Below are 17830 nucleotides of genomic sequence, written 5' to 3'. Positions count from 1 at the left end.
TTTAAAATATAGCATGGATGATACACAGACCATGTGTGTTGCTCAGAAAGTCAATCTACTATGACAGAAATATACCCAGTGCAAACATTTATGTAAGGTTTCTGGAGATCAAATCAATATTTTATGGGTCTGTCTTTTCCCCGATAGTTTCATGTTTAAAGGATCTCTAATACATTTGCCTTATTTTGCCACGACGTGAATGCAGGGTTATTTGTTGAGTGTTTTAGTTTTAAATGAGAACATCCAATCTTTGGAGAAGAGAATTTTAGTCTCTTAGAGCAAATTAAAAAGGCTTTAGCTGACCTGTCAGCTCACCTCACAGATTCAACTCATGTCGGTTAACGGGATCAAACCCATTGTTCATGTTCATAGTTTCACCTGTGACTTCACAGCAATGATAAATCCATAAGTGTAGTTGTTTTTGTTTTTGACATTAGTGTTAGCATAAGCAAAATTGAAAGATTTAGCTACCCAGCCAAAGATAACCTACAATCATGGCACAAGGGGACTTATGGCGATTTTTCTTCTTCAGTTTATGCTCCATTGTTAAATTTCATTTGTAAAGTTCTACCTGGAAAAGGGTTGGCGTGACAAGCAATCACCAGCAGGGGTCAGCAGTGTTCAGGGATTTACTGAATCATACTGGATATGTCGTCACAGCATTGCAGCTGTTTAACATCATTTTCAAGCTTTTTCCCTTTTTCCAAGATTTACCTTTTACAGTTAAGCTAACTTTATAATACCAATAGTTTTATACTATTTTAATACTTTATAATTCAAGATTTTTTGGTTTCAAGTTTTAGATTTTCTTAAATCAAAACCATTTCATCTCATATAAATCATGCTCCACACATTACCAACTTTCTTTTATATGTAAACAAAATACAAATCTGGTAATGTATTTTTTAATTATGCAACTGTATTCAAGCTGTAAAGAGATCTCAGGAAACAATAACATTTCTATTAACTTAAAGACAGCCAAAGTCGGAGGAGCTGATCTTGACTAAATGCTGATGTGTAAGGCTTTAAAGAGGACATATTATACTTCTTTTCTTCCTTTACAAACAGTCCCCTGTGGTCTAAATGAAACAGCTGTGCTGTGCTTTGGTCAGAAAATAACATGAATCATGCAAGAGAGGAGATTTGTGACCCTGTATAAATCAGCTCTCTCAGAACGCTCCATTTTGGTGTGTGTGCCTTTTTAAATGCAATGAATGCGAATGCAGACAGAAGAAAGTCCTCATCGTGTGTAGTTCTCAGGGAACTCCCTATAGTGGATAGTTCCTGTTCAAAAAGTCTCCAGAACTGTTTGGTCCGAAATCACAAAAGAGTGTAATAATTCAACATAATGTTCCCTCCCTGTTAGACACTGATCTCGAGTTGCCAGGCAGATATTTTGTATGCTGCACACTGTGTGGATGCGGATAATGACAGAATGGAAATGTGAATCACTGTTGGCCTTGAGCTCAGTCTGTCAGGTACACTGTGTTCCTGCTCTGATGTCACTAAGAGACATTCCTGTGCACGTGGTGAGTTTCATCACCCGGCAGTATTTACTGGAACATTAAGCAGATGTCTGACCCTTTTGTCTTATATCGTTAAACTGACTTTAAATCACATTTAGACATCTGCGCTTCTGGAGTGTTGTATAGGCCTATAAATTATGTTACTCCACTATAAAGCATCTCTCTGTACAGAAGAATGCAGGAAATCAATTTTCTTCTGTGTTGTTCAAGTCACATGCTCTCTCCGGCCTCTTACAAGCAGACTATTTGATTTCACTCTGGTGGTGGTGATTCAAGATGGTTATTTTACAGTGGGTGAACATGATCTTTTAAAATGTAGCAGCAGAATTGATCAACATTTATGAAATTACTGACCAGAACAATGCTCTAAGTACAAACTAAAAGGAATCAGAACCAGCCAACGGGAAAACAACTTTTTATGTAACATACTGCAACATTAAAACAACTGAATTTGAACCCTCTGTGAATAGCCTTAATTTCAAGCACAAAATATTGTGTATGCTCCTAGAGCTTATATTATTTTACAGTAGTAGGCAAGAGTAGCCTATTACCGATCAAATCAAAATATCCCAAATTTCCACGTGTGCATAAATCAAGGGAAAATAGTTTCTGTTAGGCTACAGAGGCTATTTGCTATTATTTGGGTTATTGCCTCAGTGCTGCACACAGTATGCAGAAAATATGGCTACACATCATATTTGAAATATTATGTTCCCTTCCCTTAATTCATCATCTAAGCCCTCCTTTACTGAGTGTTTCAGCTCGCAGAAGTGCACTTCACACCTGTTCCTTTGCTATTCCAACAGTTTTGGGAAGAACAGCCTTGCACCTTTGTCCATTTAATTTATTAAATCCAACATTCATCCATCTCTCTCCTCTCTCTCTCTCTCTCTCTCCCAGCCCAGCTGTTCCTAAACACCTCCCTTGTCTGGGCTGCGTCTGTCACACCAGCCTCCGATAAATCTGACGTGTTTTTTTTTTTTTTTTTTTTTTTCTTCTCGCATTTCCTGCACCAGAGAGAGGGACTGAGACACAGACCAGTGTCGAGGGGGAAGCAGCCTGAGGTATGTCCTCGGGAAGTTAATATCAACAGCAGTGGGAGAAATCAGGCCGCGGGGTGCTGCACCGAGCAACAGGAACACCCCTGTCGCCGCTACCTCCACACCCACCCCCGTGGAGCTGCCCCTCCTCTCCGCCCCTTCCTGCGGTTGTTTCACGCCGCTGTCTGGCCGCAGCAGTCCGGCTGGAACATCCCCGATGCACCGCGGCGGCTGCCAGCAAGGCGCCGGGAGCCTCCCACCCACCACACGGTGCAATGCAACACGGGCTAGTGCTTCCAGGGTGTCCCGCTACAGCTAACGGAGCTTTTGTTTAAATACTTCGAAGGTAACAAAAAAAAAAAAAAAAAAGCCATGACATGTCGAGTCACATCTGGGGCCTCTGCTCGGATGTTTTCTGCTAACTCTGGACCGCCGGTTCATGTTTCTTCCGTTCACTTTTAAGAAGAGCTCCCCCCCGCTCCCCCCTCCCCGGATTAACTCTCGACATTCTGCTGCTGCGGTTTATTTATTTATTGTATGGAAAGTCTTTGGGAATTTCAAGACATGGTAACGCGTGAAAGCGAGAGAAAAATAAGGATTTATTTTGGCTCAGACAACTAAGAAGGAATCACAGGAGCCCATAGGGTACCACCGGTTGAACAGAGCCTTTTATTGATACCGTTACATGAGTTATTTTCCGTGAAGTGGTTGTGGTGAAAGGTCAGGTTCTTTCACTGTAAGGGGCCTAAATTCACGCTTTGAAGTTTCAAGTCGGACATTGGGAGCGTTTCTTCATCAACATGGTCATCTTCAACGGGCAGCTGAAGATCAAGATCCGCGAGGCTCTGGACCTCAAGCCCACAGCTTGGTCCCTACGTCACGCCGTCGGCCCCAAAACCCAGACGTTCCTCCTGGACACGTACATCGCTCTCAACGTGGACGACTCCCGCGTGGGTCAGACCTCCACCAAGCAGAGGACCAACAGCCCCGCGTGGAACGACGAGTTCACCACGGAGGTCCACGACGGCCGCAGGATCGAGCTGTCCGTCTTCCACGACGCGCCCATTGGCTACGACGACTTCGTGGCCAACTGCATCATCCAGTTTGAGGACATCCTGCACAACGGGAGCAAGCACTTCGAGGACTGGGTAAGACTGGAGTGACCCCCCCCCCCCCCCACACACACACACACACACACACACACACACACACACACACACACACTCATCATGGTAACAATGCAAACCCTAAAATATTTAACTCATTGATGAAAGAAATGAACTGAGAAATGAACCTGGAGCATGGCCGCCTAACATAAAGTGGGACCCAGGAAATGCTTGTTTGGCCTTGGTAGGTTATTGGGACCTTGGATTGAATTTGTTCAACTGCAAAAGTCCTGAATTAAAAAAAAGTGTTGATTAAGCCAATTAAAAAAAAAAAAAGATAGAGATTGAATGAATGGTCCTAATCTCTATGGACAAATCTGGGGAAAAGCCACCGATAATGCAGTGACATCTTCCTGTAACGTGTGGGGTTGAATCCATGTCATATGGAGGGAATAACATTACTTTCTATGTAACTTTACTTTTGACAACACAGCAACGTGAAAGACATCAGGAGCGACCTTTTGGTGTTGTTCAGCTGCTCTAGCAGTCGTGACAAACCGATGATTTCGCTGCTAAATAATCCACTACTGATCAGCAGCTCTGTCATGTCAAAGTAAAGTTCTGGGCTGCAAATCCAACACAGTGAATTTTTTTTTTTTTTTAAAAAGGCACCACTGTGTTTTTTTTAATTTATCTATAACTAAGAAAAATGCAGATTCAGCTTATTTGTGCATAGTACATAAACTATATATCAGTAACTTGAAAAGACAGTGTGGTCTTGCGAACACAGTGTGACAGTAGCAGCAGTCAGTGAACACACTCTCACACACAGTATAGATCCTGTTACCTTTGTTGTGCTCTTGATTAGATGGAGCAGTGACCCACAGCAGAGCTGCAGAGGAGGACGGAGAGGGTGGGGGTTGAGCCACATGCATGACACACAAAAACACACACAGACACACACACACACACACACACACACACACGCACACACGCACACACGCACGACCACACTCACAGCGCAGCGTGGAGAGGCTGTTTATTGTTGTCTGAAGCTGCTGAAGCAGACGGATGCTTGAGTGTATTATTGATGAGAGGCCATCAGGTCCATAAGAGACAGAGGGGAGTGGAGAGGGAGAGGGAACAGGATGAAAGAGAGAATGAAACAGGCGGGGGATGTATTCCTCCTGGTTGTTTCTTACAAAGCGGTACATTGGGAGACTTGATCTGTCGTGACCGAGAGAGCTGCGTGATGTTTCTTGTTTGGACTGTTTGAACTCAGTTATTGATTAAAGATTTTGGAACGCGTTGAAAGGCGACTCTTCGCTGCCACTGACGTTCTGGTGGGTTAAGTAATCATCTGAGCTTGTAAAGTGTTTTTAATGAACGCTGATCTGCTTTAAAATGTCAGGCAGCCTGCTGAAACTTTGTCCTTTTGTGAACAACGTGCATTTTGTCAGGTTTAGATGCCTGCCAAAAATTCAGGCACTGCATTTTAAGCACCACGTCAGCCATTATTTTTAACTGGTTTTCAGTGTTTTTTCCCCCCCTCAAATAGAGAGGTGAAGATACTAAGATGAAAAAAATTACCTTTGCAGCCACACTGTCCTTCTAGCTTAGGTAACTCTTGTATTAAATAAAGGATGAGGTTGGCGAGGTCGATTTCCTTTTTTTTGTTTTCTAGATACATTTTTTGCCTTAATAGATAAGACAGTGGATAGAGTTGGAGATATGGGAGGAGAGAGTGGGGCTGACATTTAGAAAAAGTGCTGAGGTGGGAGACAGAGTACTGAGCCGCTGTGAATCGGGTGCACCCTTTAGCCAATGATCTTCTAGCGTGGTTGACGGGTTTGGCTCCGATAGCATCCTGCTGACCCCGATGTAACCCGTTTGTCTCTATCGTTGCCTGTGTTATAGGCCTGCTCTTTTCTATTACATCATGACAGTATGCTGCTTTTACTGTGATCAATATAGCCTCTGTGTTCACAGTCCCACCCCAAGGCTGCTCGATGCCGCTCTGTTGTCATGTCGCCCCACTTAAGCTGGCTACACACTAGACGATTTTAGGGCCGATTTTGGGCACCTTTTGCCCCCTTGATCGTGGGGGTGTGGCCTGATTAGTCGCTTGTTGCAGCCGATTATTTTTCCAAATAATCCTCAAGTGTGTGGTGTCACTACGATTATTTTACTACTCCCGATTGAGTTTGATATCTACGATACCAGGATACCAGCAGCAGCCAATGAGAGCAAGCCAGGCAGATTTGGAAGTGTCACCAACCTGATGTCGCTCACTTTGACAACTCACCCTCAAGCTTGCGCTTGCAAATTGTAAAAAGCTGCACATAATCCATCTTCTCAGCCAGGATTTCATCCGTATTGTTTTTTCGCGTTGACTGCTTTTAGCTGCAAAACAGAACAGCCAGGATAGCCAGCTGAGGATGTCGATCGTCCTCCATATTTTTTTTAAAACATTTTTTTATCTAAAGCCCCATGTGATCACACACGATTCTGTGAGATCTCATGGTTGTGATATTTCACTACAAACTGTAGGTGTGTGGTTTCCTGGTCAGGCCGAGTTGTCTAGTGTGAGCGTTTGGAGGAAATATAATGATGACAATCGGTTGAAACTGTCCCTATGTCTGTGGTCTCCCGCTTTTCTTCAATCAGATTTGAAAATTGTCTGGTGCGTCGCCAGCTTTAGGTGCTCATACTGCTCCCTGCCTGCATTCACTCGTCTCCCACTTACAGTAGGCCTAGTAACGTCCTCCTGGAGGTCCAAATTAAACACAAACAATTTGCAATGCTTCAAGCTTATAGCCTGAGCCATGACTCAGCTAACTAGCTAACAGCAACAGGTGGACAATCGAACCATCATAAAATTCCCCATAGAAATGAAAGTATATGACATTGCTTGTTTGCAAGCTTTGAAGATGACATATGACTTGCTGCTTCAACTTTAGGCGCACATGATTCATTCAAAAAAAAAAACTGAACTGGAATGAAATGAATGTTTCTATCCGTCTCCACAGAGCTTTGCACCTTGTGTTTGAAGGAGCTGGTTTTCAAGGCACACCCATGGGTCTTCTTGATTGAACATGTCCTAACTTATTATGCATTATGTCATCACAGGCAAACGTAAACCTGACATAACCGTGAAGAAAGTAAGTTCCTGTGTAATTCCCGCTGAGTAATGTGAGAAAAGCATGACGAGCAGTTGCTGAGGTTGTTGAAATTGAGGCTTGCTAGTTCTCGTCCAAAGACTCAAACCCATGCTCCCACAAAGCAGTGTGTGCATATATTGTACACGAGGGCTGTACAATAAATCACAAATATAAATTAAGCAATATCACAATATAAGCATTTCCAATAAACACATTGGAAAAGCCTGAATTTATCACAATGAATAAATGTATGATGATACATAATGTATAATGACAACAAGCAACGCTTCTCACTCAGCATGCATTCATTTGACCTAATGGATGGAGGCCTAAGTGTAACGGCCATGCTTTCAGAGCATCACCACCAGATTCCCACATATTAAGTGGAGGCGATTTAGTGGTTTGAAGAAGAAAAACAAAGCTAATTGATCATGTGAAACATAAAGAGCAGCAGATAAACAATGTGTGTTATAGCTAATATGCACTCTTTAGTATTTGTTCCATTGGTAACATATTGTTATGGCAACATGTCATATTCCTCTTATATTGTGCAAGTCTGTACATCTAGCTCCCATTCAGGACATTCCTGAACATTGTACCTTTTGGTTTTTTGTTTGTGGGGGGGGAGGTGGGGGTTGTTTGATTATTTTAAACTTTGATGATTTCTCTCTTATATGGAAGATTCAAAAGAATATACCATCAAACAGAAATTACTATTTTAGTTACTTTTTATGTCACAATAACATGGACCACATAGCTGCATTGTATTCATTGGCAGTGACTCAGGTAGATTTTGTTTATGGGATCTTTTTCCAGTGAGCTGTACACAGTGCAGCTCTGCCCGTCTGTCTATGACAACAAAACAAGACTTCCAGGAACACCGAGAGGGGTTACTGTTAGTCAGCACAGCGTCACTGTATCAGGTTTCATTGTCATTTAGCACATGTCCCCTTTATCACAACACCAGGTACGATTTTGTTTTTGTTGTCAGGGAACAGCATGCGGGTCTCATCATTCATCGTGCTGGCCTTAAACAAGGGTCTGTGATAAAATGTCAAGTCAATGACAGTGCAGCCACTTTTAGGCATCTTGCCGGCAGTGACCTTTGTACACAGCAGTGTCATCATCCATTTGAAATCAGCTAACACCGTAGCATTCTGTTATTAGGGGATTTTGTATCTGGTTAGTGTTTCTGCATCTTCACTGGTGGGGGAAAAAAGAGACTTCAGTTGGTCCTTTTGGGAAATTATCTTCTGAAGAGTGTGTGAACAAAAACACAAACATATGTCAATGTTCTCCTGCAAGTCTGTACACAGCCTTTCAGTCTTCTTCTGCAGCAAATTATACCTGCCAAGCCGGTCGTGTTGTTAATCAACCAGGGCACACACATTCTCACACACACGATAGTGAATCTGCTTCCCTGGAGTTTAAGCTCATTCAATCAGGTGTGAAGAACAAATTTGAACAAAATGAAAATAGATGGGTAAAGGATGGGGGGGGCTTCAGAGTTTCAAAGCCTCAAAGCTTATTTTGCTCCCTCCACCGCCTTTAGTTACTGATTTAAAATGTGCATTAAACGTGGACATACTGAGAAGATTTCCAGCACCCGATGAGCAGTTCTCACACTTCAAAGACTCTTTATCTGGAGTCTGACTGTGAATGGGGACTGTACATGACAACATTGCTTTGTCCATAAATTCTATCTAATATGGTATGCAGTAGGAAAATACAGATAGTGTGATAAACAAAAAAAACATGGTATCAAAGTGTTGTGTGTTTTTTGCACAAACTTTTCAAGCCACAGCATGCATACTACTATACAAAGCCAAGAGCACAGGGAAGACATTTTTGAATTTGCTTGTGAGGACTCAGAGGACTCTTTGTTATTGACTCAAACATTTAAAACACAGGTGATCTACGACTTAATGTCAGGTGAATTGGAGCGAAGATACTCTAAATATGAACAGCATGAACCCGTGTATGTGAGAGGAAACCTGAAACCTGTTTTGGCATGCAACAATTTGAGAACAATAAAACCCCCCCTTTTGAAATCATTACACATGGATGTGAAGTATACCCTTTTCCCCTGTCTGATCAGGTGACTGATGGGAGCATGATGTGGGGGAGGAGAATGAGGGCAATATGTCGGATAAAAGCTGATGAGAATGGACATAATTTGCTCTGTCTGGTGATATTTCAGTCGCAGCTCCTCTCAAATATAATCTCAGTGAGAGTTCATCAGGCTAAGTGGTCTGCGAACAATCACCTCCCGTAACACTGATCCCACACAGTCACATTCATTCTGAGTCACCGCACTAAATTGATTTAGCAACAAATCCTTTGTTAATAAAACTTTCATTCATACAGTGGATTTGCATATACTATAAAAAATGACATTTGGCTTCAATTCTTTACTACTACGAAAGTCATAGTCATACTTTTGAGCCCCTCAAGTTAACAGACAGTGTTAATCAGACAGGTATTTTATAGAAACATTGATGGTTGATGGAGATGCTAATACACGACTACGCACTGCAATATTATGTTTTGTGATAATGAATCGTTATCACAATCAACAGTTTCACCATTGATTGTATTTAAAGATGGAAGAGGTGCTTCCAACTCCTCCACTTGAACAAAAGTGAAATAGGAAAGCAGAAGAATTGTGATGTTATTTGGAGCCACAGTTGCATAGAAGCCTCTGCTGGACTTCAGCTGACCACACATTACTTACCAATAGAGCAGCAAAGACCTCTCAGGTCAGTGCCGTCCACAGCAGGATAGATTCTTGTGTGGGTTTGAAGCGGTCACTCATGTTAACATGATGTTGATTATGTTAGTCGACTTTTAAAAGAAATGTAAATACGGGGCGAGGGAAAGCCTGGCAGCTATGTTTTGCGGCATGTTTACGAATGCTATTTTCCCAACTTGTTCTGTCTCTCTTCATCTGTCCTATCCATTAAGCCCTAAATGGCCTCAATCTTGTTTGCTTTAAATATATCTAACCATCTTAGTCTGACTGACATTATACTAAGTCAAATTTCTAGAATTCCAAAAAACATTACAAGTTGTACTAATGGACTTTAATATTCAGCAATAGACTTTCTTGCAATGCACAATAATATGTTTTCCGTCTATGGTTTGGTTGTAATTTCCCTGCGACATTCCCATAAAATCAGGAGATTCTTTGCAGAAACACTGAGTGACACAATTATAGAAAAAATGAGCCTCAGGGCCCGAAGCTTGGCCCACATTTATTTTATTCACTTATTCATTCAAGTTGACTTTATTGACTTTCATTAAATTTAGATAATTTTTTAAAAATAGGTTGATGTTGCATTGATCTTCTTGTTATTTTAGGTATATTAGAGGAGGAATTTTGAACCAGGTCATACAGATAAACTCCAGTTAGCAGTAGGGCTCTGTCACACAGGACAATATACTGTAAATACTTACATATCAATGTCTTTACCACAGAACATTAGTACAATGACCTTCATCAACATTGCATTCATGTTTAATCAAATCAGCCCTTGTAGTCAAATCTATTTCTATGAAGTTATAAACATAAATTATTCACTTAATCATAATCCTGCTCAATCAGTGAATGGATTATACAATGTTGGCTGAAAAAAAATAACCAGCTTTCTCTCCAAAAACTTTACATTTTTCAAATTAAAACACCATACAATTAATGATTGATTCACTTTTTTACTGAGGATTTGTTGAGAGAGAGAGAGATTAAAGGTCATGTTACTGTTACTGAGGTTTTGTACGTTGCAGAAGTCAGACATCTGTGTGGTTATACTGGTGCTAACAATGTAAATGTTTGTGGTTCAGCTGGTAGAGCTGACTACAGAGAGGTGCATTAGAAAAATTTCCACTCCAACTAAACAGTGAAAAAGTGTGACATGCTCAAACTGTCATGTTAATAAGCCACCTCCCCCGCCGCTGTAGCAGGTCTTTAGTCATCTGAGGAATGTGGAGCGCCGCACTGTCCTTTCTGCAGATTGTAATTTCGCATTTGTTCTTCAGAAAAGGCATTAATGCAGCTGAAAGGTCAAAACACAAGAGCTGCTTTCTGCACTCATGGTCCTTGTGATGGTTCCCCATCTTGCTCACAAGCACTTTAACAAGAAGACTGCTGTTGTCATGTAGCATGGCTGAAGCTTATTATGTAAAAACTGTAAGAGCAATTTGCAAATGATTAACCTTTAAAATGTTTCTGTAAATTCTTATAATGAAGTAACATGCACTATCATTGTTTATAACAAGTTTACCCACACTTGGTCCTTCTTTGGTATTTCATGGTGTGGGCATTGTCGCAAAACATGCATGAATTCATTAATGGAAATTTTGGACATTTTAAATTCACATTTTTACATCAATAAGAAATAGTAAATATATTTGTATAGGTGGATAGGTGCATGGCAAATGCTGTTTTCATGCTAATGCAGCAATAATAATGAACCAAAAGTTTTATATCTGGGTTGGTTTCCTGATCCTCTAAACTCTCGGACAGACAGAACAGAGGAAGAGCTCCGGCTTGCTCTCCTCTTGACCCTGTTTCCCCGCAGGCTGTAGTAGAGGGGTGTCATCTCCCTGGACTGAAGGAAACTGGAGGCAGGGCTATGTGTGTTTGTGTGTGTGTATGAGGCTAATATTAGCCACAGTGTGTTTGAGTCACACGGTGGGACCTACTTCCTGTTTTCACTGTCCAAGTTTACTTCCCAGAGAAAGAGGGGAAGAGGGAGAGAGGGAATGCTCCCCAGGTGCTCCCCACTTTAACTCCTCTTATCCTACATTTAGCTGTCGTCCTTGTGCAGCACTTGCTGTTTAAAACAGAAAAGTATTTTCATATATGACTGGCTGACCTAGTTTGATATAAAGAAAGCAATGCTTTCTATTGCAGACGAACATTTTGTGACCAGCAGCATAGTATTTGTTGCAAGATATAACTGCTTAAAGCTTTTCTGCTTCATCTGCAACAGAATGATGCATTGCTATGCACCAAACATTAATTCAGATAATAAAGATTCGTTTTGGCGACACTTTGCCCTAAATCTATGATGGAGATTCCTTTTGTTTTAGCTTTGTCGTGGTCTCATTACTTTCTGTCTTCTTTGTTTTGATGCACCCTCGGTTTTCTGTGCTGCGTTGAAAACTGATGGATGAAAATGAAGTTTTGATCACAAACTAGGGTGAAGCACTTACTGAGTAATACTGTACAGTTTACTAGCTTCATCAGCTGCTTACTTCTGGAGGGAAACCTTTACATTTCATTAAACTGAAAGCATGCTAGGTGCATGATCGCATGTACTCACCAGGATACAAAACACCTTGACTGTGAGCCTCAGAAAATGTAATTCAAAGAAGACCAAATCAGCACAAATGGCAGAGCTTATGCAGCCAGTCTAATGACGTTTAGAACTAATTTGAGGCTTTAGAGGTCGAGCTTTTGTGGAATGTCTGACATGCCAGCTCTGAGTTCCACAGGACAAAATTAAACATAGTAAGGAGAAGTCTCCATTTCCTCACAAACAGGATGAGACGAGAAAAAAACAGCCCGTCATTCAACTCACTCATGGACATATGTGCATTTCCTACACAATGAAAGAACTATTGGACAGCATGTATGCATCAGATAGACTTTGCTTTAAAATGTTTTTTTTTCTGAATTACGCATGAGAGTAGATTTCTTTTCTCATTCATTGTTGGGGACATTCATCTACTCATGGAAGATAGGGAAAGCAGTTTACAGTCTTACTGTATTTCTTCCTAATTTAGTCCAATGCACAAACGGTGAGCAATCCTGGGATACAAGCGAGCGAAATCAGTGACTGCAATATATTCAGCCTGCAGTTTTAAAGTCCTTCAGTTTGGGTTGGCCTGAAACTGATCTGCAGACGTGTTTCATCAGCATTGCACTGCAGCTAACAGAGATCTCAGGCACACAAGTTGTGGTCAACCACATGTACTCCAAAATTAAAACATCTGGTGCAGATTGTAATAAATGCCTCATCAAACCCTCACAACCTAGTTTATGGTAAAAGTTAAACAATCGTGTAAATTCCCTTTTGACCAACATGTCAGTTGTTTTTCTTCAATGCCTGTATTGAAAGGACAGCTGAAGAGAGACAGGAAATGTGGGGAAGGGAGAGTGGAAAGACATGCATCAAAAGGGCCAGGTCAAACCGGTTTTAGATGTATCAAAGACTGTAGCCTCATATGAGGCATCTGCTTTACCAACTGAGCTTCAGCAGCACCCAACATCCTTCAGAATAACTGTTTTTCTGACTTTTTTCTGACTCAGCTTTTGTTTTTTTGGGGGGGCTTCCTTATGCCAGGGTCCAAGGTGAGATTGTAATGGCCATACTAATTTGGTCTTAACAAATTTGACTTTACAGTATGTAATATTTGGCAGGCACAGAGCAATGGATGTGCAACAGCAGAACATACTGAACACTTGACCCAATCAGATCTACTGCTGTCCTGTGATGGACTCTTCAGCTGACAGAAGTGTTGCCTGTTGTGTGCTGAGGTTTTATAACTCAGTAAGCAGGATGCAAACCTTTAAGCCCTTTTCACACATGCACTCCTGGTAATTTTCTAAAATCCCAAGGACACCGCGAAAGTCAGTGTAATGTTTTAAAATAAATCAAAGATGGCGGAATTTTTTTTGCCTTTATATAATTGCGACATGTTATCACAGTATGATAGAAAGAGTGGAACAAGACATACTTTCAAGTAGAAAAGAGTATGAGGCTGCTTCATTACGTGCACAAAGGGTCTCACAGTGGTTGCATGATAGAAAAGTGATAAAAACCTCAGGGCACCCCAAACATTTTGGGCAATATTCAGAGTTTTGCGCATTTGTGAAAGGCTATTACTTTGGTCTGACTGTGTCTGACTGAATCTGATGATTTGTATTCACTGATGACAAATAAAAGCAGGTAAATGTAAGCAAGAGGTTCTTCAAATGACAACATTAATAGTTTTATGGTTCTTGAAACATCCCCTGATAGAACCAGATTTGACTGTAATTGGCATCTTTCATTCATTCCTCCAGATAATCTTCCACATGCCCATGTTGTCATCCATGTTCCTCAGTGTTCATCCATCCTGTGTTTCTGTGTCTGAGCGCCCGTGAATGTGTTGCTGTAGGTCTCTTTGAGGATACATGCAGCCCCATGACTCCAGCTTGACTAAGGCTCATGTGATACTGTGAAAGCTTTGGGACAACTCTCTCACTCTCGTTTTCACTCGCTCTCCGTCTCTCGGAGGAATGAGTCTCAGTGTGATTAAGTTAAGATGAAGTTCATTAAGCTCCGATGGCAACATGTGACTCTCAAAATGTAATGTCTGTATTAGGGCAAGATGTAAGAGTTGAAATCATTTCTTTTCCTGAGGCACCTGATGGTCTTGTTGCTATGGATACCATCTAACAAAAAAGTAAACAAGAATAACAAACAGAATATTCACAGGGCCTTTACTCAGGTTACCTATGTGCAAGATTAACCTTCAGATAGACAGTTTATGTTTGAGTGTCGCGATAAAGGGGAAGCCCCTTTTTTTTTTACCAGTCACTTAGTAACCCAAAGACAGGTAATCAAACATTTGTATTTTAATCTTTCAGAGCTTTTAGTTTAAAAAAGATCAGAGCATTTTTCACCAAATATTTCAACCATACCTGCCTTTCAAGGTTTGTATTTTCCCTTCTCTTTAACACCTGTGTTGTAGACCATGGATGAACCCTGAGACCAATGTTTGCAGTTGAGCTTTTTGCAAAACTATAGTAGCCTAGATTATTCACAGCTAACCTATGGGAATATTATAGGCCTACTTGTTGTCATAGGACCTGTTTAAACTGAACTTATATTACCACAAAACATCAGTGATAAGAAAAACTATCATACAAACAATGGACTTTGGGATTTAGGGCCTCCTGGGTTTTAGAGAAATAAAGCAGTAGTCCATTCTGCCTATTGGTCAATTTGATTGGATCAGACAAGAAAACAGAATGAAATCTGTGAGTGTGTTTTGCTATGTTGGTCATATTGTTTATCTTCTACACTGGTAGACTCCAAAACTGTTAAATGTATCATTATTTGCGGTCGTGCATTTTCAACATCTGTAATGATTTTCCAAATCTTTCAGTGTGGGCCAGTTTGGGCCTACATGTGTTTTCCGTTGGGCTTATTGAAATAAATACAACACCATTTGTGAAAACACATGATGTTGTCTGAAGCCAGCCAGCTTTTATTCCTCTAGATAATCTTCCACATTCCCATGTTTTCTCCTATGAAATATTTTTCCTCTCAGAGTTCATCCATCCTGTGTTTCTGTGTCGGGAGTGTCAAAAACAAAAATAGGCTACTGTAAACTAGATTATGCTAGTTTGAAACTTGACTGTTGCCAAGCCACCCAAACATTTACCACAGACTCATTGTGATTGGATAGTTACGTACAAGGTAATCCTGATTGGTTATTTGATTATTTTAAAAAACAAAGGAGAGCAGAACCACATTAATTCCAAGGAGTGTTTCAATTAAATACTGTTTGTGACTTCAAACCAACATTAATAAATTATTTACACCCACACACACACACACACACACACACACACACACACACACACACACACACACACACACACACACACACACACACACACACACACACACACACACACACACACACACACACACACACACACACACACACACACACACACACACACACACACACACACACACACACACACACACACACACACGGATTTATTTCTGCTGCTGTATCCCACAGCATTTATCAGTCAATGGCACTGAGTGTAATAGTGAGATGCGTTTGAATGCTATTATTTGAGCCACTTGTGGTAGTTGACTTTGAGATGGGAGTACATTAACAGACATACCAAGCTAAAAAACAAAGATCCCTTCATCGGTCAGATACCCAACTATTACTGCAAGTTTGTCTTGAATTTGAACTGTTCAAGCTACCGGTCCTCTCATTTGAGACAGACCATGTCTCAGTATACTGTTTGAGCAGAACAGCTTCAATATCAATCATGAAGAAAGGCTAATGGCCGACTCAGGCTTCAGGTATTTTTTGAGTTAGTGCTGTCGGGTGTGTGTGTGTGTGTTTATGATACTGTTTAAAATGAGTGTGAATGTTAACATCAGATCATCTTTATACCTTTGTGTTATCTTGTACATGTGCGTGTGCGTGTGCGTGTGTGTGTGTGTGTGTGTGTGTGTGTGTGTGTGTGTGTGTGTGTGTGTGTGTGTGTGTGTGTGTGTGTGTGTGTGTGTGTGTGTGTGGTGTAGACTGCACATAGTGAAGCAGATGGGTGTGTGGGCGGTCTCTTCCACTTGTGTAAAGCGAGAGCAATAAAGACTAGTGCTATGAAGGTCTTTTAGAAGAGATGAATTCAAAGAGTATAGATGTCTCTTTTATCTGTGGTTTTCTGCTCCTCACAAGATGATCCATTCAGCAATAAAAGTATAAATCAACCGTTATTTCACTTTGGGAAGCTCAAGGCTGGTTATTGTGGTGGCTGTCAGTGACGATTTTGGAACTAAGGGGCCTGATGTATGAAGCAAAACCCCATTTAACCACAATATAATTTATTAGCCAAATTAAAAGCATTTAGTTTGCGTTCTTAGTAAGTCTTATTCTAGATGATGCTTTGGTCCCTTGCCCAGGATTATTTACTGTAGCTGAGGCAGTTATTGTAAACAACCCAGAGACTGTATATTAAGATGGACAGAGAGACAGCCCGCTGGGAGTGAAGCCAAAATATTTTGAGTTCCCCCAGCTGGCTGGCTGCAGGATAAGTCATAAACACCGCCTCCTTGATGTTGACAGATGGGACATGGGTAAAACTATAAAGTTAAAATACATGTCAAAAACATTTTAGTCAAACTCAGATTCTGTCATGATAGTTATTATCATGCTGATTCATGTCCCGTTGTTTATTTCTCTGTGTAGTTTGTTTTCATAAGTTTATTTGGTGCAAAAGTGACCGGATGAAACATTGTGATTGACAGCTCTGCTGACAAATGCTGCTGCTTACAGCGCTCTCAACTGGATTAGCAGAGAAGAGGAGAAAACGGCGAGAGGAAAGAAAAACTAACTGAGCCTTCCATTAGTGACCTGCTCTAAACCGTCCAAACTAGAATCTGTTCTGCTCTTGTCTGTTCCAACCTGAGGGATCGTTGATGTTTCATTGGTATGAAACAAGCAAGATGGCTGCCATGCATGTTTAACAAATTCAACAAGCTGTGTCTTATACTTGTTCTTCAATTGAAGGAAAACTTCTGTGTGACCAAGGCTGATGGATTCAGAAATCTACCAGACACACAGGGGCTAGTTAACTACATGCTTATGCTATATTGTGCATCTCATTGGCAGAGAGTCAAAAAATGAAGTGTTGAATGAATGAACACAACGGTTTTTGTTTTTCAGTGTTGACATTAGGGATATCAACTAGTAGCCTAGAATTTTAATGTAGGCCTGTGTATAAATCTTTGCTGACTAAATTTTGAACCTTTCTTATCCCCAGATGTGCATAAACTACATTTTATGAACATCTTTTAAAAATTAAATAATGTCAAAATATGTCAGTCATTTTATTAGTATCAGCCATTACAGTAGGAGCAGGTAATTATCGGTAATCCATATCGGCTCAATAAAATTAATATTAGGGTCATTTTCATTTTCAGGACATTTTTTGGTGTTGGGGGGGAGCAGTAAAGTAATGAAAAACCTGAATCAATGGCATCCTTCTTAATATTCAGTTATGTAAAGAAATGTAAAATTTTTTAAAAAATGTAGTAGTAATCAGTTTATGTAAAATTCCTGATATGAAGTTTACCTTTGATGTGGTTGTGCTCTGATTGTTAAAGTCACCATCCTTTAATCCATGATCAGCGGGGTATACAGCTAAACTTTTTTATTTTTTCAAACTGCGCTGTCTCTTGGAATAGATCAAAAGA

The 17830-nt window shown here is 40.7% G+C and overlaps 1 protein-coding gene across 1 annotated transcript in view; it reads left to right on the top strand.

The window, feature by feature from the left end:
* The first annotated feature begins 2232 nt into the window (after window positions 1-2232).
* LOC109987942 (protein kinase C epsilon type) overlaps window positions 2233-17830 on the top strand; it is an 80129-nt gene continuing 64531 nt past the window's right edge. The window contains exon 1 of the mRNA XM_065959351.1: window positions 2233-3714. Coding sequence (XP_065815423.1) covers window positions 3367-3714 — 348 coding nt within the window. The 5' untranslated portion in view covers window positions 2233-3366. The remainder of the gene's footprint in view (window positions 3715-17830) is intronic.

Source organism: Labrus bergylta, chromosome 10 (assembly GCF_963930695.1).
Source record: "Labrus bergylta chromosome 10, fLabBer1.1, whole genome shotgun sequence".
NCBI lineage: Eukaryota > Metazoa > Chordata > Actinopteri > Labriformes > Labridae > Labrus > Labrus bergylta.
Note: the sequence above shows the minus strand (reverse complement) of the source record. Positions and strands in the feature narration are given on the sequence as shown.